This window comes from Rissa tridactyla, chromosome W, assembly GCF_028500815.1.
Source record: "Rissa tridactyla isolate bRisTri1 chromosome W, bRisTri1.patW.cur.20221130, whole genome shotgun sequence".
In the NCBI taxonomy this organism is placed as follows: Eukaryota; Metazoa; Chordata; class Aves; order Charadriiformes; family Laridae; genus Rissa; species Rissa tridactyla.
This window is the reverse complement of record NC_071496.1, coordinates 20,467,203-20,494,791: the sequence shown is the minus strand read 5'-3', so window position 1 is coordinate 20,494,791 and position 27,589 is coordinate 20,467,203. Positions and strand designations below refer to the sequence as shown.

The 27,589-nt window shown below is 40.8% G+C and overlaps 1 protein-coding gene across 1 annotated transcript in view; it reads right to left on the bottom strand.

Annotated features, from left to right (window-relative positions):
• Positions 1-18,008, bottom strand: part of LOC128901901 (protein patched homolog 1-like) — a 54,126-nt gene extending 36,118 nt beyond the window's left edge. Inside the window, exons 1-10 of the mRNA XM_054184049.1 lie at positions 17,854-18,008; positions 16,562-16,631; positions 16,355-16,446; positions 14,730-14,928; positions 14,009-14,130; positions 11,409-11,556; positions 10,687-10,818; positions 10,249-10,404; positions 9,507-9,605; positions 8,487-8,612 (exon numbers count right to left, since the gene is read on the bottom strand). Coding sequence (XP_054040024.1) covers positions 8,487-8,612; positions 9,507-9,605; positions 10,249-10,404; positions 10,687-10,818; positions 11,409-11,556; positions 14,009-14,130; positions 14,730-14,928; positions 16,355-16,446; positions 16,562-16,631; positions 17,854-17,984 — 1,275 coding nt within the window. The 5' untranslated portion in view covers positions 17,985-18,008. The remainder of the gene's footprint in view (positions 1-8,486; positions 8,613-9,506; positions 9,606-10,248; positions 10,405-10,686; positions 10,819-11,408; positions 11,557-14,008; positions 14,131-14,729; positions 14,929-16,354; positions 16,447-16,561; positions 16,632-17,853) is intronic.
• Between the last annotated feature and the right edge of the window lie 9,581 nt (positions 18,009-27,589).

Below are 27,589 nucleotides of genomic sequence, written 5' to 3'. Positions count from 1 at the left end.
GGTTGCAATGCATTGCAGTCATGGGAGTACCAAAAACTATAAAAACTGATAATGAACCAGCTTATGTGTCCACTAAAGTACAGGCATTTTTTACAGGTATGGGGTATTAAACATGTCACCGGTATTCCTCATTCCCCAACTGGGCAAGCAATTGTGGAGCGTATGCATCATACTTTAAAAACCATGCTTGCTAAACAAAAAAGGGTGAATCCCGTAGGTATGACACCTCAAGAGCGATTGTATAAAGCAACTTATGTTTTAAATTTTCTAGACTTGTCTTCTTTGTCATCCACAGCAGTAGAGCAACATTTCAGAAGGACTGTTGAATGGCCTGAACAACTGAAGGTGTATTATAAGCACCTTGAATCAGGGCGCATGGAAGGACCAGTCCCCCTGATAACATGGGGTCGAGGGTATGCTTGTGTGTCTTTATCCTCGGATCCATACTGGATTCCTGCAAAATTCGTTAAGCTGGCTCATGAGCCAAGCCCAGTACGGGAAAAGGAAGGCCTGGAACCAGTCGAGCCAATCAATGAGTAAAAGCAGGCATACCTAAGGATGGGTATTTTTATTAATCTTGCAGTTTTTAATGCTTATCTCTTTTTTGTCTCATGTAGATTCTTTGTATATTGGGCTACATACTGAGGGCTGGCGAATGGGATTTGTATTTGTAAACAGAAGTCTTCATAAGCTAACCATAGATAATACTACAACAAATAGAAGTTGTGAGCAAGAAAATTCTGCAATGATTTGTACTTCTCATCCGTCTGTTTGCTTCGGCTCAAAATGCAAGTGTACAAGAATGTAATCAATCTTATTGTGTAAATTTAACACGAGTAGGGTATAAAACATGTATATCTACACATGATGCAATAACCAATAATATTTCATATCTTTTTCTATTGCAACGACAAGCGGAAGTGTGGTTGCCCATCAACCTTACCAGAGAATGGGAAGGTTCTGGAGGGTTAGGACATTTTAGCAGAATTTTGCAAGAAGAAATAAACCAAACACTCAGATGCTCTAAACGATTTTTAGGATGGCTGATTTTTGCGATAGTATCTGCAATTGTTATTTTAGCTTCAGCTTCTGTAGCCGTTGCTGCGTTTACTGAATCTGTCCAGACTACTAAGGTTGTAGGAGAAACTTTATCTAATGTAACTGAAGAATTAGATACGCAAGAACGTACAGATGAAGAAATATTAGCCAGATTACAAGCTTTAGAAGCAGCAGTAATATGGATAGGGGATCGGCAAAATGCATTAAAAACACATCTTTCTCTGTATTGTGATTGGGAGTACAACTCTCGAAGACTTTGTGTTACATCTCTCCCCTGGAATACGTTGCTACATGGCTGGGAAATGGTTAAACACCATCTCCAAGGTGCTTTTGACATGTCGTTGCAACAAAATATTCATCCTTTACATGATCAGCTAAAAGCTCAAATACTAAAGATTCAAGACTTAATGAACCACAATGTATTTGAAATATTACAAAAGGATTTCTCGTGGGTAAATCCAAAGAAATTGGCTTTCTGGGCTAAATTTAGGAATCTGGGTATTTATTGCCTTAGCAGGGTTCTTTTTGATTCTGTTTTTAATTGTGTTTAGTATATAACCTGCTAAGAGTGTCACAACGAGTAGAAGCACAAGTCATGGCGACCTTGTTAATAAATGGTCTGGTGTTAAACAAAAAAGGGGGAGATGTGGCAGATCTACAAGCAGAGGCCTGCGTACGGCCAAAGACACAGTGAGCAGAGCACACAGAAACAGAAACGCAGATATCGATACGGATGGAACGAAGAGGAACTGGTTCAATATAAACATGGAACAAGAAAACAGCTTCGCGTGCTTATCTTGGTGGGAACTGAATAAGGCGACTGGGTTAGTGATCTGAAATATGTGTTTACTTGCCTAGCAGGTGCATGGAAAGTTTTAGAGCTCGGGTATAAAAGCCGAGGCCTGAGAAGCAATAAACAATTTCATGCTTATCACAAACGGAGTCCGTGACTAATTGCCAATACCACCCACCAAAATCTGCCATGGTTATCTGATTCTGAATGCTATGATTAAATGCATTACCTGGTTTTGATTATACCTGGTGAAGCTAGACAATGCAAGTAATAGATGCTCCTTTCTAACAATAAGGGCTGTAATTTCAGTGGTTCCAAACATATACACAGAGTGCTCTAATACCAATAAATCCTCAGTATGGGTCTCTGGTTGGCCTTTTTGCACATTTTTCCATCTCTTATATACATATAAGGGGTTACTATGTGCAAGGAAAGACAGATGCATCTGAGAAAAGATTGAGCCACTCAAAACATTCATTTCTGGACACCCAAATATACCTACACATAGATTCCATGTTAGTCACTGCCTTAAAAATAACTTTGATCATGATGTCATTCTGAATAATATCAACATGTTCATACATGGATATGCTGAAATCTCATCGGAAACTGTGTTTTACTTTTCGAAAGCACCATGCATTTGACAAATGGGCTTCCTTTTCTGAACTTCTGCTGTTTACAGGAAGTTATAAGACATGGCAGCAGGCAAAATAAAAAAAAAAAGAGACTTTTAAAAAAAGATAAATTTAATTTATACTCAAATTACAGAAAGAATTCCAGCTGTCATCTCCACAGATATTCCAAAGGCAATCTACCATGTTCTGATGTGAGAAGTGAGAACAGGCTGAGCAAAGTTTGATCAAAGAAAGCAGCACAGCAGTGTGACTAGGATAAAATGACTCATCTCTGTTGAGTTCTTATTAAGAGTGGCATTTAGGCTGAAGTACCTTCTATAAAGCATGGCCACTGCAAAACCAGACAATGGGAAAACAGGACCTCTCTTCTGATTCCTAGTGAAGATCTCCAGTATCCTTTTTGCTGCTTAAGATATGTTAGACATTTCAGTTTGGGCCACAGATTACAGAACAGAATCATAGAATCATAGAATTATTTAGGTTGGAAAACACCCTTACGATCAACAAGTCCAACTGTTAACTTAAAACTACCAAGTCCACCACTAAACCATGTCCCCAAGCACCGCGTATACTCATCTTTTAAATACCTCCAGGGATGGTGACTCAACCACTTCCCTGGGCAGCCTGTTCCAATGCTCGACAACCCTTTTGGTGAAGACATTTTTCCTAATATCTAATACAAACCTCTCCTGGTGCAACTTGAGGACATTTCCTCTCATCTTATCACTTGTTACCTGGGAAATGAGACCGACCCCCACCTCGCTACAACCTCCTTTCAGGTAGTTGTAGAGAGTGATAAGGTGTCCTGGTTTGAGGTAAAACAGAACCAACTTTCTGTTCAGTAATTTTACTTCTTAGCTAAGCCTCTTCTAACTCTCTGAAATTAACAGCATGTTGTGTCTAAAACAGTTCGTTCAGAGTGATAAGACAATTTGTGCCAAGGAATGGTACGCAGAGAGGGTCTTGCTTATACTTATTGCTATAACAACCAAGGTCAGCTAATTTCGTTATTTGCCCCATTGGAGGGTCAGAAGTGGAAAAGCATAGAGGGGTCCCACCTGCGGGGAGGAGCGGACAGGACAGGTGACCAAAAATTGACCAACAGGGGTATTCCATCCCATCTGCATCATGCTCATTATAAAAGCTGAGGGATCGAAGGGTCAGCTCTCTTCCTTCAATGGCTGACGTCCGAGGAGGACCCTGTCCATTCATCTGCCTTTGATCCCGATCCGTGTGTTCCTGATTCGAACTCTAGAACCCGGTTCCCACCCATCGCTGACTCCAGCCTGGGACTTCCCCAGTGCCTGCCGGTGACATCATCCTGGGAGCTTGATACGGCTTTGTATATACTGTATCTATTTCATTATTTTCCTTTTTATCGGATTATTAATATTTCATTATTTTACTTTTTATCTTATTATTAATATTTCATTAAAGTAGTTTAGTTTCTTCTAAACTCGTAAATCTCTCTATCTCTCCTCCTCCTCTCCGAGGCTGGGGGGGAGTATCTGTCGCCGGCCATTGGCTAATTTGGCCAAAACCACGACATAAGGTGTCCCCTCAGCCTCCTTTTCTCCAGGCTAAACAACCCCAATTCCCTCAGCTGCTCCTCATAAGACTTCTGCTCTAGACCCTTCATCAGCTTCACTACTCTTCTTTGGATACGTTCAGGACGTCAATGTCCCTCCTGTAGTGAGGGGCCCAAAACTGAACACAGAATTCGAGGTATGGCCTCACCAGTGCCAAGTACAGGGGGACGATCACTTCCCTAGTCCTGCTGGCCACACTATTTCTGATACAAGCCAGGATGCTGTTGGCCTTCTTGGCCACCTGGGCACACTGTTGGCCTGTGCTCAGCTGGCTGTTGACCAACATTCCCAGGTCCTTTTCCGCCGGGCAGCTTTCTGGCCACTCTTCCCCAAGACAGTAGTGTTGCATGGGGTTGTTGTGACCCAAGTGCAGTACCCGGAACTTGGCCTTAGAATCATAGAATCAAAGAATCATAGGGTTGGAAGGGACCTCTGGAGATCATCTAGTCCAAGCCCCCTGCCAGAGCAGGTTCACCTAGAGCAGGTTACACAGGAACATGTCCAGGCGAGTTTTGAATGTCTCCAGAGAAGGAGACTCCACCACCTCTCTGGGCAGCCTGTTCCAGTGCTCTGCCACCTTCAAAGGAAAGAAGTTCCTCCTCATATTTAGGTGGAACTTCCTATGTTCAAGTTTGTGCCCATTACCTCTTGTCCTGTCACTGGGCACCACTGAAAAGAGCCTGGCCCCATCCTCCTGACACCCACCCTTTAAGTATTTAGAAGTGTTGATAAGGTCCCCCTCAGACATCTTTTTTCCAGACTGAAAAGACCCAAATCCCTCAGGCTTTCTTCATAAGAGAGGTGTTCCAGTCCCCTAATCATCTTGGTAGCCCTTTGCTGTACCCTCTCCAGCAGTTTCCTGTCCTTCTTGAACCGGGGAGCCCAGAACTGGACACAGTACTCCAGATGTGGCCTCACCAGGGCAGAGTAGAGGGGGAGGATGACCTCCCTCAACCTCAAAGTGGTCTTTGAATACCAACCAGCTCTCTTGAGCCCCTTTGCCTTCCAGAGCCCTAGCCCACGGGATCTCTCCAAGCAGTTTCTTGAAGAGGTCAAAGTTAGCCCTCCTGAAATCCAAGGTTGTGATTTTACTTCTTGATGTTTTGTGCGTAGTACCCATGATCCTGAACTCTATCATTTCATGATCGCTACAATCTAGGGTGCCCCCAACCTTTATGTCCTCCAACAGTCCCTCTGTGTTTGTCAGTACCAGGTCCAGGAGTGCTCCTCTCCTTGTTGGCTCCTGCACCACCTGTGTCAAAAAGTTATCATCAATGCACTGGAGGAGCCTCCTGGACTGTGCGTGCCTGGCTGTGTGGCCTTCCCAGCAGATATCGGGGTGATTGAAGTCCCCCATGAGAACCAAGGCCTGTGATTGCGAGGCTACCTTCAGCTGTCTGTAGAAAGCCTCATCAGCTTCCCCATCCTGATCAGGTGGCCTGTAATAAACACCCACAACAGTGTCCTTCATATTTGCCTGCCCCTTAATCCTTACCCACAAGCTCTCAACTCTCTCTTCATCTGCCCCCAGGGAAAGCTCAATACATTCCAGATGCTCTCTCACATAAAGAGCAAATCCACCACCTCACCTTGCTGGCCTGTCTTTCCTGAAAAGGACATAGCCATCCATGACAGTGTTCCAGTCATGTGAGCTGTCCCACCATGTCTCAGTAATTGCAATGAGATCGTGGCCCTGCGACCACACACAGATCTCCAGGTCTTCCTGTTTTTTCCCCATGCTGCGTGCATTGGTATATAAGCATTTCAGAGAGGGAGTTGTGTGTGTAGTTTTGACCCTTGAGATGTGGTGTGCCTTCTGGCTCTCAGAAATACTGGCACACTGGCCCACAAGTGCTGAGCAACTATGCCCTGGCACCTCACCAGCAAGCCCAGTACCATCCCCACCCCCCCTTCAAATCTAGTTTAAAGCCCTCTTAATGAGCCCTGATAACTCTTGTCCTAGAACCCTTTTCCCCCTGGAAGTCAAGGTATCCCCGCCTGTTACCAGCAGGCCTGGTGTTCTGTAGATCAGGCCATGATCAAAGAACCCAAAGCCCTGCTGGCAGCACCAGGCTCGAAGCCAGGCATTGATCTGCTGGGTCCTCCTATTTACCCCCTCATCATTCCCTGCAACTGGGGGGATAGAGGAGAACACAACTTGCGCTCCCGATCCCTTGACCCCAGGGTCCTGAAATCTTTCTTCATTGCCCTTGGACTTCTTTTCACTACCTCGTTGCTGCCTACCTGAAAGATCAAAAGCGGCCTTGTTGATCCTCATAGCACTGGCCTCAGCCCATCGATCCAGCCTGTCCAGATCCCTCTGAAGAGCCTTCATACCCTCAAGCAGATCAACACTCCTGCCCAACTTGGTGCAGTCTGCAAACTTACTGAGGGTGCACTCGATCCCCTCATCCAGAACACTAATAAAGATGTTAAAGAGAACTGTCCCTGATACTGAGCCCTGGGGATCACCACTTGTGACCGGTCACCAACTGGATTTAACTCCATTCACCACAACTCTTTGGGCTCGGCCTTCTAGCCAGTTTTTTACTCAGCGAACAGTACACCCGTCCAAGCCGTGAGCAGCCAGGTTTTCCAGGAGAATGCTGTGGGAAACCGTGTCAAAGGCTTTACTAAAGTCCAGGTAGACAATATCCTCATCCACTTAGTGGGTCATCTTGTCATAGAAGGAGATCAGGTTAGTCAAGCAGGACCTTCCTTTCATAAACCCATGCTGACTGGGCCTGATCACCTGGTTGTCCTGTACGTGCTGTGTGATGGCACTCAAGGTGATCTGCTCCATACCCTTCCCAGGCACTGAGGTCAGACTGACAGGCCTGTAATTACCCAGATCCTCCTTGCTGCCCTTCTTGTGAATGGGTATCACATTTGCTGACTTCAAGTCAACTGGGACCTTCCCGGTTAGCCAGGACTGCTGATAAATGTTTGAAAGTGGCATGGTGAGCACTTCCACGACCTCCTTCAGTACCCTTGAGTGGATCCCATCCGGCCCCATAGACTTGTGTGTGTCTAAGTGGTGTAGCAGGTCATTAACCATTTCCCCTTAGATTATGAGTGCTTCATTCTGCTCCCTGTCTCTGTCATCCATCTCAGCGGGCTGGGTACCCCAAGATTTAGGTGACATAAATCACTTTTTCCAAAATAAGCATTACACTTTAGAAATATTTCACACACTCAAACTGGTCTTTGCTATAATATAAAACAATTCATTGTCATATCCCCTGTGAGAAGAGAGATCTAGGTTTTGGCAAGTCAGCAGAACTAAATACTGCTAACTATTCAGGACTAAAGCCCTAGTTTAAGATGCCACAGATATCCCCTCAACTACCAAATTACCTATTGAAAATGGTGAACAGGTTACTAACATTGGTCATGTAGCTGCAATCATGAACACTTTACCATTTAATAGCTTAATGCAGGCATGCTGAAATTGCTGAAAACAGCAATAATTGCCTCAGGTATTCAGAAAAAATGAAGCCTTTGCTTCCTCTGGGTAGGTCAGGGGCTCAAGGAGAATGAAAAATGGTTGGACAGCCGGGCTTTAATAGGAAAAATGACTACTGAAAAAGTAGCAGCCTGCTCTGCACCAAGGTCAACCAATGCTGTAAACTGCTTGTGTGTTAAGAACGTGTCAGAGAACTTCCCAGAGCTTTCTTCAAAGAGCCCTTGCTTTTAAAGGAAGCTTTCTTTAGCATCCTTAATATTTCATCTTCCTGAAGGTATACTATCACAAAAAAAAAAGAGAAGACAAAGAGAGAAAGAGAGAGAAAGTGATACATGCTTCAGCACAGAAAATTCACATTTTCTCTCAGAACAGAACAGAACAGAACAGAAAATTCTTGATGAAGTTTCCTCCAACGTTGTGCTAAAATTACATTGGGAACAAGTCAGTACAAACTGCTGCAGTAATAATTAATGTGGCAAATGCATTCTTGCTGCTGTCATTACACTTTGGTTATGGTTTATAATAGCAGCAAATTGGACAAACCTCAATGAAAGGATAAAATTCCTACTTGGGAATGTGATGGTGTAAAATAGAATACAGTCTACTGGTCTAGACTGCCTTAAGGATTCAAATCTTGCTGGAGACTTGTTTCTGCTTAGTTGCATACTTCTTGTTTTTTGCACTCAACCTAGTTGGGATGGGGCAGGATATTCTTTCACCCACCAACAGGATGTGAGACTCAAGGCGCAAGAAATGGACGGAGCAGAATCAAGGGGAGAAAGCAGTTGGTTATCACCAAGATCTACGGTAAACAGTGATCACATATTGGTTCAGTGAACTGCAGAAGCACTGAACATGGACTTAATACTACCATTAAGTTATTATCATTTGCTTTCCACGATGACACCATCTACAAGAGCTAATAAAACAACATAAAAACTTACTTGGGGTGAAAATGCTCGTAAAGCAGGAATAGGAATTAAGGCAGCCATAAAGAAAGCAGTAAAATTGCTGATAGATGTAAGGGCTACGCTTGCTCCTGTTCGCTTCAAACATTCACCTGTTCTGTCCTGCAAAACAAATGACGTATTATACAAGTCAAGTGAATAAGGTGATGTCCTGCAAATGAAGGGGTAACAGATATGGTAACAGTGAAAACTATTACAAGGAAATTCTGAATACAAGTGTACATTTGAGAGTATATAAGAGTAAACAACATACTAAGTATACAATATACTAAGTACACTGTCCAGGAGAAAAGCAGATGATGTATGAAGTGCTTACATTTTTTGAGGGTAACAAACATTATCAAAGCTGATACTGGCTTCAAAAGTCAAAGCTAAATGGATACTGACATTATATCAAATATATCAGTTATTAAGTAGGATGTATTTTGTATGAGTCCAGTCACTTGGTGTTCTCAACGTTTTTCAGACAAAATAAGCGTGCATTAACAGTGTAGATGCATAATATCTTGAAGCAGCATGTAAGAAAAAAAAAAACAGAAACCCCAGGAACCATACAAAAAAACAGAGAGAATCAAACACAGGACCCTTTCCCAATGCAGTAGGTTATTTTGAAGCATGTGGAGGTTATAGCACAATGAGTTTGTAGTGCCTGCATGCTGAACCAGCTGCAAAGAGCACATGGAAGACATTGCTTGTACAAAACAAAACTGGCAAATATATATTGCTTTTAAATTATTTGCACTTCGGATATGAAACTTTGGACTGAGAATAAAAAGGTCAATAAAAGGAAAAGATTATAAAAGTGAGGAGAATTTTAAATTTCATAATGCGAATGTCATGGTTAATTAGAAATAAAAGGAAAGAAAATCAGGCCCTAGGACAAAGATCTCTAGAACAAAAACTTTTTTAAAAAATCATTACTAACTAATTCTAGGTTGAGACTTTTTCTTTTCTTTTATTATTTTATTTTCCCCCAACTCCCCGTTTTGTCATTACCTCAAATGGAATTCTCTTATTCTTCCCTGTTTCACTAAATGCATGTACCAGAAGGAATATATCATCTACACCAACTCCAAGAGCAAGAAAAGGCAAAACCTTGTGGAAGAAACAAAACAAGCAAAAAACCAAGAACATTTTTATGTTATTATCATCTACCATGTAGCCAGTCATTAGATGGCTAATCAAAATAACCTTTACACTACACTCTGAACACAAATCCAAGGTTAAAATTAAAATCAATAGGATGCAATACAGCTATTAACTTTTATTCTGAAAGACTGCTGAGGAACTTGCAGCATACTATTCACAGGTACAAAACCTCACTAAAAGTAATTCCAGTTTTTGGTAGGCAAAGAATATCAGATAATATTTCAAGTTATTTTCAAAATATTTTCAGGAGTTGAACATCCTGATATATTCAGATGTAAGGACAAAACTTGCAGCTTCTTATGTACAACTGGATGCTTGCACTCATGTTAGGACACAGAAAAACAAATATCCTAGAATCTACATAATTAAACAAGCTGCAGGATATCTGCCTTTTCCTTTAAAATCATTTGGCAGCACGTTCGCCTAATTTCTCACAGCACAAGCTACTAGATAGAAGAAAGACACAAGTAAAAATCTAAAAATCAAAATACTTTCTCAGCTTTTGTTTTTCCTCAAAGATTGATTCAGATGTGTTCATTTACTAACAAAGTTCTTGTAATTTAGCAGCAGATTTGTGGCTCCTTAATACCTGAGTTGTGGCAGCATTAAAGGATATTCCAATCAATGAGCACAGACCCAATCCTGCAGCCACTGAGAGAGCAACCAAGAATACTCCTGCCAACCCCACAGCACCCTGAGACTTGGCACAGTCCCACCGCAACATTGTTAAACAGGTGTAGGCAAGCTGAAAGCAAAGCAGGGACTGGATTAGAATGGATCCTTCTCTATCGGCTATCTCCCCCCAACAACATACACAGCTTACAAGCGTTTTTAAACAGAACAGACACATCAGAGACGTTACATACATAGAGGAACAGGTGACAACCCTGAGGCAAATGTTTACAAACTGCAATTTTTATTTTAAGCATTCTGAAAATGTTCTGGATTGTTGACTGGTAACAAGGCAGCTATTCGATCCCTGCTATACTACTGGAGTCAATTAAATAAATAGAATTTATTTTCTTACCATTAGTAAGTAGCCACTAGCTACTCTGATAACACTGACATCAGAAAATGACTTTAGAATGTCATCCAGAGTAGTTGTAGTAAAGGAAAGCACCTTCTGAGTAGAGTTTTGTGCAACACTCTGATGAACAATCTATGGAAAGAAAAATAAAACTTAGTGTGGCTAAAAAAACCACCCATTATCATCTTCTACAGCACATATCTGAAATCAATTTCTTTTGCCTTAATGTTCCTGTTAAAGCACACACCCTATACAAGAGATTTCACTTATGCTACATGAAATAAATACTTTTGGTAATTATTTCCTGCAAGCTACTGATTATCAAACAAGAATTTGCATCCTTCAGGAAAGGCCACTGCATTCACAGCTCATTCAAAACATTTAACTTAATTCCTGAAATGTAAAGGAGGTTTCTTCTTTCCATAACTCTGACACTGATTTGCTGTTGTATGAGTTTTGCCTTTAATCCAAGGTCCAGCAAACATTAAAACCTTCATGGCTTCTCATATGTGAATAAGCAAGCAGCTTCTTAATTAAAAAAAAAGATGAAATCAGCCTTTTAAAATAGTCTGTTACAGCACAAGGATAATTTTAAAACCAGGAGACAACACTCAATTCTAGTTTAAGATGTTTAGTTTAAAATACTATAAAAAGCCATGACTAAAGGCAGTGGATCTTAGTAAAACTTTATAGCAAGATATCTAGGTTATTTTCAATTTTACCTCAACATACATCCGCTGCCAAGCTTCCAGAATTGCTGCTGCCTTATCCTCACTCCAATTGATATGTGAAACATATTCATACCCCTTGAAGTGCTCATACATTTGCTTAGGAGTCATTAACTGAAACATGGTTTGCAAAGCTTGGGCACTGTAACAGGGAGAGAAGAGAGAGGAGAAAGAGGCATAAAATAAGCATTTTCAGGAAATGATTTTTCACTGCATAAACATTCAAATGAGAGCCTAATAGGAACTTGCACGAGTTCTTGATTTAATAGGCCACATGTTGACATTAAAATTGAACAGAGTATAATTATTCTACCATGCATCTGATACAGCTGTACTGGTCTATACAGTACTGAGGCTAAGTCTGTTTTCACTGAAGTTAGTGAGAGTTTTGCCATCATTTTCAATAAGATCTGTTTCAGGAGCAAAGAATGTAACCCTACAAATCAGTTATAAAAATCATGACTGACAGACAGATTGCTATGAGGAGGTGTCCTGGTTTCAGCTGGGAAAGAGTTAGTTTTCTTCCTAGTGATTGCTGTGAAAGGAATGTCAATAATGCATATTGTTTTAGTTGTTACTAGGCGATGTTTATACTTTTCAAGGACTCTTTTCAGCTTCCCATAGAAGCTTAGAAGGAGCATAGACAGAATAGGCAACAGAATATGGAATAATGGCCAATGGAATATTACATACCATAGACATCATGCTCAGTATATAAATGGGGGTGGGGGTGGGGGTGAATCCGTGATCACTGCTCGGGAAGGTACCAATTCACCGGGTGATGAGAATGACTTCTCATTATTATTATTGTTATTTTCCTTTTCCGTTATTGTTCTATTAAACTGTCTTTATCTCAGCCCACAAGGTTGTTTTTTTCCTTTCCCTTTCCCCTTCCCCTCCTTTTCTCCCTCTTCTCCTTGCCCTTCTAGGGGGAAGGGGGAGAACTGCATGAGTGGCTGTGTGGTCCCAGCTGCCAGCTGGGGTTAAACCACAACAGGAGGACACAGGAACAGTTATTCCTATGAGATCCTGCAAATGCTGCTGGCAATTTGTCATTTGAAGACCTCAGCCTTCTTCATCCCTTGGAGAGAAATACCAGACTAAACTCTTGACACCTGACAAGCAGCAAAGAATACACAAAAGGCAATAATTATCCATTGTAAATTTCCACAGTATGTAACTCTATCCAACAATTTTAGAAGCTTAAGGAGCTATTTTATTTTTCACCAAGAATAAAGTCTTTGGCTATTTGTTAGAAGACACTTCTGTGCACTTTTTCAGAATAAATCAAAATTAGAAAGAAATTAAACTTCAATATTTAGTGTCAATGTAAAAAACATCAAAATCCATATAAAAAGTTCTAGTAAAAATTATCTGTATTAAATATGCAAGAATTATACTTCTTTTAGTTTAATATAAATTTGGATTCGGTGTATACCGAACGTGTCTCTGTGTCCAGCACTGGAAGCCTCAGCACAAGAAGGATGTGGACCTGTTGGAGAGGGTCCAGAGGAGGGCCACGAAGATGATCAGAGGGCTGGAGCACCTCTCCTATGAAGACAGGGTGAGAGAGTTGGGGTTATTCAGCCTGGAGAAGAGAAGGCTCCAGGGAGACCTCATTGTGGCCTTCCAGTACCTAAAGGGGGCCTACAGGAAAGCTGGGGAGGGGCTGTTTGCAAGGGCATGTAGCAACAGGATGAGGGGCAATGGTTTTAAACTAGAGCAGGGTAGGTTTAGATGAGACATTAGGAAGAAGTTCTTTACAATGAGGGTGGTGAGGCACTGGAACAGGCTGCCCAGAGAGGTGGTGGAGGCCCCATCCCTGGAGACATTCAAGGCCAGGCTTGATGAGGCTCTGAGCAACCTGATCTAGTTCAAGATGTCCCTGCTTACTGCAGGGGGGTTGGACTAGATGACCTTTAAAGGTCCCTTCCAACCCAACACATTCTATGATTCTACAAAAAAAAAAAGTTTTTATATGTCCTATTTTTTTAACACAGTTCTCTTTCAAGGGGTTTGCCCCCCAAAGTCCGGTGTTCCATGGCTTCTTCAAGAAGACTGAAACAAAAGGGCTTATTTTGTCAGTCAAAAAAGTATTCAATATACAGTGACATAAAGAATATACTTCTCTCTGTATTGACCCTAAAAAACAATTCAATGGAGATTTTGGAATTCTGAGAAAAGTCAAATGAATGGGCACATTACCAAAGTAATTTTTCCCCTTTTTTCCTTTGATTATATTTCAAAAACATAATCAAAGTTGTTCAGTGTTTTAAATACTGTTCAATGTTTATACATACATTCTAAACAACAAAGTTGCCAGGAAACTGAGCAATTGTCTGAGCAATGTACACTATCATTCTTAGGTTAGAAGCAGGCATCAATGACACATCCTTAAATTTAAACAATTGTTTAATCACTCTTTTAAATTCTGTCCTCATCAGGGATGTCCTCTTAGATCAGGGTTCACGATACACATCATTCACAGATTCTGAAAGGCAGTTGATTTTGCATGATCTGGCCCCCTGCCAAAAAAACCCCAAACCCTAACAAAGAAATATTTTAAATTTTTCTGTAAACATTTGTTTGTTTACCTGACAAGTTTACCAGAACTATTCTTGACTGTACCACCTACAATCAATTCCTCCTGCCAATGCATGTATTTCCTTGACAGTCCATAGCATCCACCACTCAAAACAAGAGCCACATCAAGAGGCTAGAAAAAAGTTTTAAAGAAGCAATTAATCAGTTGCACAACTTCAGACAAACTCATATCCTAAATCAACATCTAGTGTACTGAAATAACAGATACTGAAAATCATCTAGGAAGTCCACAAAGACAAATGTGTTCAACAAATGGAGCAGACAAACTAGCCCAATACTTGTTCACCAGACAGCAACTTCTCCAAAGCCTAGTGTGACTGAGAAAGGGATATATAAAGTTGAGTCAACAAAACTGGCCCTACTTGAAGGAAGACCTTGCTGCACGGTGTCAGTGTACAGCGGCAGCTGTATTCCAGGAGTGACTGTGTCTGACTGAGGCATGTTGCCTGCTGAAATGGTATGTCACCACATTGCCACACCCAGCCAGTAGCTGAGAACTGTAATCTCACTCTAAATATGCATGACTAATATTGCATCACAGGCTGAAGGAAAGTTAGTGACTCTAGGCTAATAGTATATAATAGGAACTGAATAATGAAATCCCTGAAGAACATAAAATATATATTACTTGAAAGAGAATGGTACCCTTTTCTCTCACTACACATACAGAGCCTCCCTTGAAAAGATCTACACAAAGATAAGCAAACTTACTTTGGTGGAATTTTTGTTGGGAGCTGTGATTGGGCAATCAGGATCAGCAGGATTCAGACAAGGTCGATCCATATAACCATGACCAACCTCTGCTTTATTCAGCATTTCTTCCCAGCTCTCCACTTGGTAGTTTATTTTCTTTAACTCTTCTAAGAATTCTAAGGGGTCAAAGTTGATCCACTGCAAAGGAGGTTTCCCTCTGTAAAAGAAATGAGGGAAAAAAACCAAAAAAAGACAAAATAAGTACTGAAAAATAATTTTTTAATTTGTCTTTGCACAAATTATGAAGTTGTTTTCTGTTACAAGCTATAACCCTTTCTGGTTAGGTTGTTTCATAAAATGAAATGCATATTTTAATTATATTTGTTTATGTACACTTTTCTTGTAGCCCTGTGGTGATTTTAACAAAAATAGTCAGTACTTACATACCAATTTACTGTATGAAAGGGAATATTCACATGTTAAAAATACTTTCATTTACAAACCAAGTAAAACAAACTATCAAGCACCTAAATAACAAAAAAGTAGCCAACTGCCACTTCAGAAATTTGGAGGGAGTGGAGAGGGAAAGAAGGGAGGGGGCTAAGGAAAGAAATCCTTTCACATAGTATCAGATTACTTCTTGCTAGTCTAATAATCATCTTGCAAATGTAATCAATCAATATAGTTGATCTTTCTTTATTTATAATAATTCTGTGCTCCTCCAAATGCCCTGGCTACTTGACTATCAACCATCAAGCTTTCCTGCTACCATGTCTGTCATTGCTATCACTGTCACGTCTCCCACCCCCCACTTTTGAATTTGTGATGTTGACAGACTACAAAGGCTTTTGGCTGCCTCATTCTGTGATTCAAACCACACAGTATCTGCTTAATTCTTTATTTGAAATCTCGCAACTAGAAAATGCAAACCCCCTTATTTCCCCATCTAAAACTGTACACTAAGCATTAGGATATAGCCATTGCAAATTGCTTTCACAGAGACATGCAAACCAGGACAGAAACAATAACTCAAATGCTAACTCTTGCATAATTAACAGAAAATGCCTGCACAGATTAACAAGTAACTCTTTGAATGATCCAGGGCATATAATACCACATTTGCAAATTGTGAGAAACCACCCATAAAAGATATATTTGGTTTCTTTAATGATCTCATAAGCAAAGGATTTGAGTTTTATTCCTTAGGAAGATGAGTTTTTACCCGAGACACCTACATTTTCTTAGAAATAAAATTAACTCCCAGCCAATGTTTTTGTAGTTTGGGGGGAGGACACAAAAAAAAAAAGGAAAAAGTTTATTTCCGAAAAAGTTTATTTCCAAAAAAGCATACAATTTAAAAAGCTTGAATTCAGAATTTATATTTCCTTTTGCATGCTAGCAGAATGAGAAAAGTAATGTCACAGGACTTAAATTGATGCATACAAATAATCTTTTAGAAACAGAAAAATCTTTGTTCAATTAAAAAAAAATCCATGAACATTTTCTGCAAAGACACTACAATTTATTTTTTATTTTGTGGTTAAACCAGAATCTGATTAAGCAAGGGGATGCAACTCAAAATCATGCATAATTTTACTAATAAAATCAGATGGACTGGAAAGTTCTAAAAACAGCATGCTTACAATAGATAGGCAGTTCCTGACTGTAACTTTGCTCCCTCCCAGAAGCAGTCCAAAGGAGTGATAATTAAACAAGGATAAAGATATTCCATGATCTGTCAAAGTCAGAAAGGGGAAAAAAAACACAGTTAGACTACAATATAATATAAACAATACAAGCTGAATCATGAGAATATAAAAAGTTTATAACCAAATGCCTGTTATGCCTACCTGGTCCATGTAACCTGCTTCTGTGATGAGTTCTCCTGATTTATAACATAAGTGTTCCAATTTCCATTGTCTGTAACAAATATAAAGAAAGAGTATTTTTTTCTTTCACAATTACTGAAAAATTATTTTTAAAATGTAACATACATTAAAAGTGCAACTCACATAGACATGGTGGCTTCAACTAGTGAATCACTGAGAAAGACAAATTTTACTCAGTGTACCACAACCTCACAAAAAAGAAAAGGCCTTTCTTTTTTGTAGTTATAACTAGAAATATTTGTTTAATTTATGCTAGACAGTCTCTGTAAAAGTCATTAAAAATACTGGAGCTACTTTTGTATTAATAGGCTAGTTGACACAAATAAAGGGACAGAGATGTGGCTTTATATAAATGAGACCACTTGTGACTTAAGATAGCACTGAGTGACAGAAGAGAGATAAGTCAGCTTCAGGCTCAAACTTTCTCTGACTCATGCATGTAGGAGAAAAGAAACCATTAGAATTTCTGTTTTCCTTGTTCAGCTGTATTACAACTTCCGCTGTAGTGACTTATAGCCCCTCAGAAAAGGCAGGAGCTGGGTAAAATATAATTGGAGTCTAGGTATTAAATCATTTAGGTATCAGTTAGATGTGCTGAAAAGATGTGCTGAAAGACATGCCTTGCAGACAGCGTCCCTAGGCACATCATCATGTAAGTAGTAACCCTGGAGGAACCACTTATCATGGAGAGATCTCACTAGCCCAAAGCTGGTGCCTTGTTAAGGTGCACTTTTAGTATTTTTATTGTTGGACAACTCTTAACTCCTGCTTTTCAGACAACTCCCAACCCTCAGTATGTACGCATAGACACTCTGAAGGCCAACTCTACTATGATTGCATCTATGTTATTAAATAGCCCAGTAATTCCACCCACTGCCATTTTTCTTCTATTTGCATTTCCCCTTTAAACCCAAATTACTGGAAAGCTTTTAATTGTTAGGAATCCCATCAATAAAGTCCTATTTTTAAGAGCACAGTTATCACTCCTTTACCAAGAAAAATGCTGGACACTGTAGCACTGCTCATAAGGGTACATTTTAAGAATCTCATCCAACACCTCTTACACCATTTTATTTGTTAAAAAGTCAACTGGTCACTGCTATCATGCCACAATTTCAAGCATCAGTAAATAGTGACATTCAAATCAAAACACAGGTTCTGAAGTGCTATGCATTAAAAATGTATGCAAGGAAACATCTGTCCACTTTCTACCTGTTACAGATGATCAAGAAAAGTTTTGCTTTTCTCCTTACCTGTTGTACATATAAACATCTACTCTGCTGGCCTGAAGTGCAGAGTCAAGGTGCTGTCTGAGTGCTTCTATTGTTAGTACATTAGCACCATCTTCCTGTGGAGTCTGAATCAGGAGCTGGGGGTTAAACATGGCCTCTTCTCCAATCTTCTGCCATGTGTAATTTAATTCCCGACTCACTTGTCCACCAACTGATGGATAAATATTAACAGTTTTGTATTAGCTAATAACAGCTTATTCTGGATTCAACGATGAGCAATCTCTGGTCAGAAAATCTTTACCATGTGCATGGAATATTCTACCTCAAATTGATTACAGTGTAGCTCTAAATCTAATATAAAATTTATTTTAATAACAGTGTAACAAAAAGCATATTCCCCATTAAAAAATGCCATTTTCCCTACTGCACAAACACCGTTGTGCAAATTGAAGCTTCTTAAGTAACATGTTTTTTCTATATTAGAACCAATATTCCATATGTAAAAAAACCAAAACCAAACCTTTTGCTTGCAGACCAGACCGAATACTCTTATGTTACAATTTCTTTCACTTGTATAAACAGTCTGCTACAATAGCACATTTCAAGATAAATGGCTTCAATTTACACTCTTCTAAATAATTTAGCAAAGGCAAAAGGAGGATGTTTCGCTTCAGTTAAAAAAACAGAAGAGGGAAAGAGTAAGTGAGCATGAGTACTTCTTTCAGCCTTATATAAAGTGAAAAAATATTAAATTCACATAAAGAGGTGCAGTCCTGAGTGCAACAGTGCAGCAGAAAGGACCATATGCAAACAATTTGCCTTAGTGCTCCAGTACTTGCATAACATGGTGTGATGCAGGGGATAATTCATACACAACATCTGTTTCTAAACCCACATGAGCTGAGCAGGTGTGCTCCATATCAAAACACGGATTAAAAAAAAAGGCAGAGAGAGACTGCAAAGGAGACAGGCTCTAGAGGGAGCCATATTCAACTTGCCTTGCCAGAGAAAATTACATAAGAATGGAAAATTATCTTCTCACTTACAAAAAAGCATTCAGCTAGAGTACGTATACTTTATATATACCTCCCCTATAGTGTCTCTAGAAAATCCACGTGGGAGAGGGTTCAATTAATTCAGTCCATTAGCTGAATCAAGACCACATACAGATGAGGGGGACAAGAACACCACTGATATATTGTTTCCATCCCTTACAATTTATTAACTTTATTGGTCTGCTAGGTCCAAGCTACAGACCTGGTCTAATTTGTTACATTTTCTTCAGTTCTAGTCACCTTGGCACTGATGATCTGAATTACTGTCAAAGTTCGGTTCTGCAACAGTGGGAATAGAAACTATACATGTAAATCTCTCTCTTCTTAGGCCACATAATGGAAGACCGATCTCTAACCAGTCAGCAGTGTGAATGACGACATTCTCAAGTCTGAACAAGCCTAGGACATACTTTTTCAATCAGTTGGACCCTCACTCTACCCGTAACCACCCTGGGGCTAATGGATTAGACCATCAGGCAAGAAGCTAGGCCCCAGCATGGATAAAGCTGTCAGAATCAGGCCCTCAACAATTATAGTCATTCTGGCATGAAGCATCACTTAATTTTTATTTCAAGAAGTCTTTGAAGAAATAAGTGTTTCTACAACACATTCCAAACATTTTCTCAGCCTGTCATATGCGGCACTACCTCCTTCACATCATGTAACAATGATCAGCTCACAGTAACAAAAAATAAAAAGCAAAGTATAAATTCCATACCAAGATTCCCCTTATAACTTATTAACATCCCTCTCATTACAGTGACGGTATATACAATAAATAAGACTGCATATGCACAGTAACAAAAAAGCTACTGTTCATTTATATCAATAATTAAACCCTAAAACCACTTAGACTTTGCCTCAAGTGTTTGAGTATATGCACATTAATCACAACTAAATGCAAATTCAAATCAAATATCATACTCCATATCAAATGATCATTCTAGATTGAAAGTTACTTTGCAAACCCATATATCAGATTTGTTGTACTGCTGCTGTGTTGAAAGAAGTGATTGTCCCACTATGCTCAGCATTGGTGTGGCCTCACCTTGAGTACCGTGTGCAGTTTTGGGCTCCGCAATATAAGAAGGATATAAAAATATTAGAATGTGTCCAAAGGAGGGCAACAAACATGGTGAAAGGACTAGAGGGCATGGCTTATGAGGAGCAGCTGAGGATCTGAGGAGAGTAGGTTTGTTCAGCTTAGAGAAGAGGAGACTGAGGGGTGACCTCATTGCTGTCTACAACTTCCTCATGAGGGGGAACAGATAGGGAGGTGCTGAACTCTTCTCTCTGGTGTCCGGCAATAGGATGCGAGGGAATGGCTTAAAGCTGCATCAGGGGAAGTTCAGATTGGATATTAGGAAAAAGTTTTTCAGTGAGAGGGTGGTCAAGCACTAGAACAATCTCCCCAGGGAAGTGGTCACGGCCCCAAGCCTGGTGGTGTTCAAGAACCGTTTGGACAATGCTCCTAGATATTAACGTTTAGGTTGCCCTGGGTGGAGTCGGGAGTTGGACTCAATGATCCTCGTGGGTCCCTTCCAACTCAGGATATTCTCTGATTCTATAATTTATAAAATTCCAATTTCACTCGTGAGGCTGATGTTCGTGTCCACTGCTGTCCTTCTCCACCAGCCAGTACTCTATGATATGCTAATAAATTTTGCTTTGTCTTACAAGGACAAAGCGGTGGGGATAGGGGAGCACATGCATTCTAATATATATGTCTTGGAACAAAAGCTTGCTTTTGCAGTCCTGTATATTGCAAGTACTTCAGAACACAAAATGTCTCTTTCTCTTTTTTTTTTTATTTAAATGCCACCCAAGACAATAAAGACACAATTGGATGAGGACTTTGGAGTCAGCCATAAACATCTACTCCTGCTACTATACTCTCTCCCATTCCACTCACACTTCACTTCTGAATTTAACTAGGACTTGAACCAACAGATCAAACCATGCAAAACAAAGGGCAGCATTCCTATCTGCTGAAAATGATCAATTGTTTATTAACAAAAGAAATGATTGCTTCCTAATCAAGATCCTGTCAAACTAAGTTAATTTAACTGAACAAGGCAGATTTAGCTAATCTGAATTGCATCAATCACACAAGTTTGTCATCAAAAACGAAGCTGTTTTTTTCCCCTTTTACATTCAAAACAGGAATAAAAAAAACATCCAAGAAAGCAAGCACATGTTCCAGAATTCAGCAATAGAGCTGCTGCACATTCTTCTTAAGACATTACACCAATAAATTATTTATTTGGTGGGTCCATTGTGAACATTTCTTCTCCCAAAAAGAATAAAGATAACTCCACAGGCTAAATGCAGATACTTTATACAACATAACACTCATGTAAACAGATTATAAACTTAGATTGCAGAGGAAAAAAGATTATGTGAAAACATATGGATGGACCAAAAGCAAATATATACGTCAGTGGCCTTTCAATATATCATAAGCAATAAAGAACAAGAAGGAAGACAAAAAAATTACACAAAGTTTCTATCAGTTAGATGTTTTCACTTCTTTTAACTGAAAGTTTACAAAAATCACTGTAGGCTGCCATACCCGAAGATCTCGCATGTAAGCAAGGAAGTGCTTACAAGGCACCAAACCCCTTCTGGAAAATCAGCATGCTGGGGTGCCTCTCTGAAGTGCATAAAAAAAAAGAAAAGTTGAGACATAATGGAGGGGTTTTGTGATGTATTTCAAGAAGAAATTTAGTGGTCTATGAAGATAACATTTATGTTTTTCTGGTGTCTCCAGAAAAGATGGTGATGATTCCGCCTAGTTGGCTCTTGAGGGGCTCATGAGGGTTATTTCTTTCCGATAGCCAGGCAAATGGTTAAAGGAAGATGGCCAATGCAAGCAAGAGAAACTCCTTTTTGACATTCAGTCATGAACAGACCACCTAACAGCAAATTCCCAGAATAAGCTACTCCCTGCTAAGGCAGCAACTGAAACAGCCAGAGAGGCAGGTGGACATAAACAAGCCCACATGCAAATACTGCTATGAACTAAGCGCTACAGGGGGGTCTCTAGCACCAGCTAGAAAAGATGGTGATGATTCCACCTAGTAGAAACTCACAGTTAATGCCTAAATTCAGAAACACACATACACACATAGATATATCAGTAATTTACATCTTAATAAATTCTGCAGCAAATTTCAAGGTGTCTCTCTTCAATGGAATTTGATACTAGCTTTTTGTCTCTATTTGTTGACATCTGCTGGTAGTCTCTACAGGGAATGATAGTCTCTACCAATGGTGCTAATTGGCTCAGCTTTGGCCAGTGGTGGGTTCATCTTGGAGCTGGCTGGAACTGGCTCTGTCAGACATGGGGGCAGCTTCTGCACAGAAGCCATCCCTGCAGCCCCACTGCTACTAAAACCTTTACACATAAACCAAATGCAACACTCAATTACTTGATAATATCAAATTTGGACTCAGTTTTGAAAAATATTAAAACTCCTTACATTTTACTCTTATTATAAAAACTGGTTACTATTAGTTGCCTGTCTTTTAAAAAATAGTAAGAACAAAGGCTGGAACAGAAGGAGCAGTGGAGTGGGAGGGTTTTATTGCACTCAACTGTTTTCCTTTACAATCATAGAATTGTTTAGGTTCAAAAAGACCTTTAAGATCATCGAGTCCAAACGTTAGGGTCAGTGCTGAGACAATAATGGCATATAAAACATTAGCTTGATAACTGCCTACAAGTGAGAGTGTTGCTGCAGTGTAAGATGACACTAATACCACAAGAGTGGTTAAGAACAAAGTCGATAACTTAAAGGCAAAAAAAAGCATTCATTTCAAAGATGTGTTGTTCACATTATTTAAATATAAATATTTTCACTAGTAATTTGCTTGAAAATTTCCATACTCTTCATTACAGTATGCTAATAACTGTATTTGCCAACGTTGTTAGTAACCGTATTTGTCAACATTGTTAATAATTGTATTTGTCAAATTTAGAGATCCATATGCAGTTGCAGGACTATGATCTTATTGGGATCACAGAGATTTGGTGGGATGGCTTGCATGACTGGGGAATTGCAATGGAGGGATACAGGGTCTTTAGGAAAGACAGAGGCGGAAGACAAGTAGGTGCAGTTGCTCTTTATATGAGAGCAGCTGGAGAGCATGGAGCTCCGCCTGGGGATGTATGATGAGCCAAATAACACGTTATGGGTAAGGATGAAAGAGCAGAAAAATATGGGTGACTTTGTAGGAGGTGTCTGCTATAGGCTGCCTGACCAGGAAGAACAAGCGGATGAGGCCCTCTACAGACAGATAGGAGTACCCTCACGTTCACAGACCTTGGTCATCATGGGGGACTTTAACCACCCTGACGTCTGCTGAAGGGTCAACACAAAAGGGCATAAGCAATCCAGGAGGTTCCTGGACTGCATCTGTTGCGTGAAAGGGGCAAAGTGGTTTTGGCAGAAAATAAACCCCCTTGCGTTCTAACACTCCTCACCGAGGTGGGAGGCTAGGTGCGGCTAGGTTTAAATTCTGAGTGATGCCCAATTCAGCACTATCAGTCCAATCGCGTTTAATATGTATTCAACTATTACGATTTGGATACACTAATAGTGGACTGCACCTTCAGTCTAGTCGTGCTCCTGAACTAGCACGGCCACTCTCCAGTCTTTGGTCGCGTTCAGTGAGAAACCGAAATAACTAGCTACTTAAAAAGTGCAGTTTATTTAAACAACAGATATATAGGTTCTCAGGATTGCCGGTGATAAATACACTGTCTGCAAAGCACGTGCAAATGAAAGTATACAAAATGCGCAACAAAGTTATAAACAATATAGCCTGGCTATAAATGTAGGAAAGAGATTCTCTAGAGAAATTTCTAAGTTCCTCGAGAAAGTACTCGGTATAATCTAAGTCTTACCCAAAGGCGGCCCTATGGGGGGAGGGGGGAAGAAAGGCTCAGCCCGTCGACTGATCCTGGAAATCAGTGATGGAATTCTTCGCGATGGTGTCTTCCCTGGGTATCCCCCCTCTCTCGGGCTATTTTTATACTATTTGTTATCTTCAAGGTGGAGTTTGAGTGACTTTAGTCATACATACTTTTATCATGATTGGTGTAAAATTCTCTCGCTTCACAATTAAAGGTATAGTTCACGAGAAATTCAGGGCGCAGACTCAAGAAGGAGTGCTCGCACCTTGGAGGCGGGTAGCCTTCGGGATGGAGGTGTGTTTTGGTATTATAATGACATTAGAATGAGCAAAGTTCGCACAAAGGACAGCATTTCATCAAAATTTGACAAAATGTTGGCTCCGAGTATCGAGCGGGCAGCTAATTGGCAGCTTATCTGTTTCATGGTATCATCCCATTCCCGTATCTGCTATACATCATAAGGTAAAGCCGCGGAACAATTGCATCCCGCCCCATACCTCATGTAGCTTCACAAGCATCCTTATCAGGGAACCACAGGTGTTGTATTCTTCATGCCAGCTGCGGCTGTTTTCTACCTCAGAAGCCTCTTGATTTTATACTTGTCCTTAATGTGTGAACAATGCGGTACTTTTGTATTTTTAGCCAATTTAGTAAGTATTCCACAGCATCAACGGCAACTTCCTAACGCAAGTGACAGAGGAACTGACGAGGAGAGGCGCTCTGCTGGACCTCATATTCACCAACAAGGAGAGGCTCATTGAGGATATGAAGGTCGAAGGCAGCCTTGGATGCTGTGACCATGAGATGGTGGAGTTCAGGATCCTGAGGGGAGGGAGAAGAGCAAAAAGCAAGATCACAACCTTGGACTTCAAGAGAGCAGACTTTAGCCTCTTCAAAGACCTGCTTGAAAGAATCCCATGGGATAAGGCCCTGGAGGGAAGAGGGGCCTAAGAGAGACGGTTAATATTGAAGGATCACCTACTCCAAGCTCAAGAGTGATCCATCCCAACAAGTAGGAAGTCAGGTACAAATGCCAGGAAGCCTGCGTGGATGAACAAGGAGCTCCTGGCAACACTCAAACACAAAAAGGAAGCATACAGAGGGTGGAAGCAGGGACAGGTAACCTGGGAGGAATACAGAGACACTGTCCGAACATCCAGAGATGAAATTAGGAAAGACTACCTGGAACTGAATCTGGTGAGGGATGTCAAAGACAATAAGAAGGGTATCTATAAGTACATAGCTGACAAAAATAAGACTAAGGAAAATGTGGGCGTACTGCTGAATGGGTAGGGGACCGGGTGACACAGGACATGAAAAAGGCTGAGGTAATGAATGCCTCCTTTGCCTCAGTGTTTACTAGCAAGACAAGCCTTCAGGCATCCCAGATACCAGGGGAAAAGTGTGGGGCAAGGAATATTTACCATTTGTGGAAGAGGATCGGGTCAGAGAATACTTAAGCAAACTTCCAAAGGGAAGTCACGCTTGACCAACCCGATAACCTGCTACAATGAAATGACCGGCTTGGTAGACAAGGGGAGATATTGTCTACCTTGACTCGAGAAAGGCTTTCAACACTGTCTCCCATAAGACCGTCATAGAGAAGCTGATGAAGTATGGGCTGGATGAACAGACAGTGAGGTGGGTTGGTAACCGGCCAAATGTCCCAGTCCAGAGAGTGGCGATCAGTGCCACAAAGTCTAGTTGAAGGCCAGTAACTAGCGGCGTACCCCAGGGGTCAATATACTGGGTCCAGTCCTGCTCAACATCTTCATTAATGATCTGGATGATGGGGCAGAGCGTACCCTCAGCAAGTTTGCTGATGACACAAAACTGGGAGGAGCGGCTGATAGGCCAGAGGCTCGTGTTGCCATCCAGAGGGGCCTCAACAGGCTGGAGAATTGGGCAGACAGGAGCCTCGTGCAGTTCAACAAAAGAGAAGCGCCGAGTCCTGCACCTGGAGAGGAACAACCCCATGCACCAGCACATGCTGGGGGCCGCCCAGCTGGAAAGCAGCTTGGCAGAAAAGGCCCAGGGGCTCCTGGTGGACACCAAGTTGAACGCGGGCCAGTAATGTACCCTTGCAGCAAAGAAGGGTAATATTATCCTGGGCTGCGTTAGGCAAAGTATTGCCAGCAGGTGGAGGGAGGTGATCCTTCCCCTCTACTCAGCATTGGTGAGGCCACACCTGGAACGCCATGTACAGTTCTGGGTCCCCCAGTACAAGAGAGACATGGACATACTGGGGATGATCCAATGAAGGGTCACAAGGATGATTAAGGGACTAGAGCGTCTCTCCTATGAGGAAAGGCTAAGAGAGCTAGGACTGTTTAGTCTGGAGAAGAGAAAAGGTGTTTTTCTGGGTTTTTTTTCATTTAAAACCTTGATTTGACCTCATACAGAATGAATACGTATGGCTCACCAAACAGTAAACTTTGGCATACCATAGAATTTGTGGATGCTTAGCTCAAGAAATAACTCTTGTTAAATATCTTGTTTGCTTTTAAACCCAGCTGCTGGAGCACTGAGTTAGATGTATGTAGGCACTAGCGTGAAAAACACAGAGGGGCTTTGCTCTAGGCTTTGTAATGGCCTGTACAATAGGCAACTGTAAGTCAGAACATCCAGAAAAGGCCAGGCTCCACATGCAGTTGTTTTCCATTCTGTATTCTTAACTCTGTTTACAACACATCTTAAACAAAATTGCAGTTGTGTGAGAAGCAGTCCTGTTTACCAAAGTTGCATATTGACTTGACAGGTAGCACAATCTTTGAAAAGAATCTGCACCCATAATAGAATTATGAAATTGTGTAAATCTGAATTGTGTGAAAACAATTCGATAATTTAAATGATTTTGTGCTAACTGTAGTCAGGTCTTTGAAGACTGAAGCTGAGGTAAGAAAAGAAGCTTCTTAATGTCATACACAATCTAACTTGTTTCTGAAATAAATGGGGATAAGACAACAGAGAAAATGCAAAATTGCAAGTAATATTCACAAAATAGACATTTCTGCAGGTTATAAACTGGTCATTTGCAAAGATACTCTCCATCTTTCAATCTATTTGAATAGCTTGAGATAACCTTACATTATTTGTACATGTATGTTTAACATACCGCCAGTTAGGATTGGTATGAAGATCTCTTCAAGTACAGCATACCTCAGATTTTTGCCTAAAGATATAATTCATCTGACAGGCTGATTGCCTTGGATGTTCACATACCTTTATAGTTGATTTGTGATATCAAAATTCAGATATCTAATTTAGCAAAACCATCATTTTGTAATCAGTACTGAGCAGGAGTCTTAATTCTCTCCCATTCAAGCTGTGGTGGGTTGACCCTGGCTGGATGCCAGGTGCCCACCAAAGCCGTTCTATCACTCCCCCTCCTCAGCTGGACAGGGGAGAGAATATATAATGAAAGGTTCGTGGGTCAAGATAAAGACAGGGAGAGATCATTCACCAGTTACCGTCACAGGCGAAACAGACTTGACTTGGGGAAATTAGTTTAATTTATTACCAATCAAATCAGAGTAGGATAATGAGAAATAAAACCAAATCTTAAAACATCTTCCCCCCACCCCTCCCTTCTTCCCAGGCTCAACTTCACTCCCAAATTCTCTACCTCCTCCCCCGCAGCAGAGCAGGGGGTCAGGGAATGGGTTGCGGTCAGTCATCACACGTTGTTTCTTCCTCCTCAGGGGGAAGATTCCTCACACTCTTCCCCTGCTCCAGCATAGAGTCCTTCCCAGGGGGTACAGTCCTTCAGGAAAACACTTCTCCA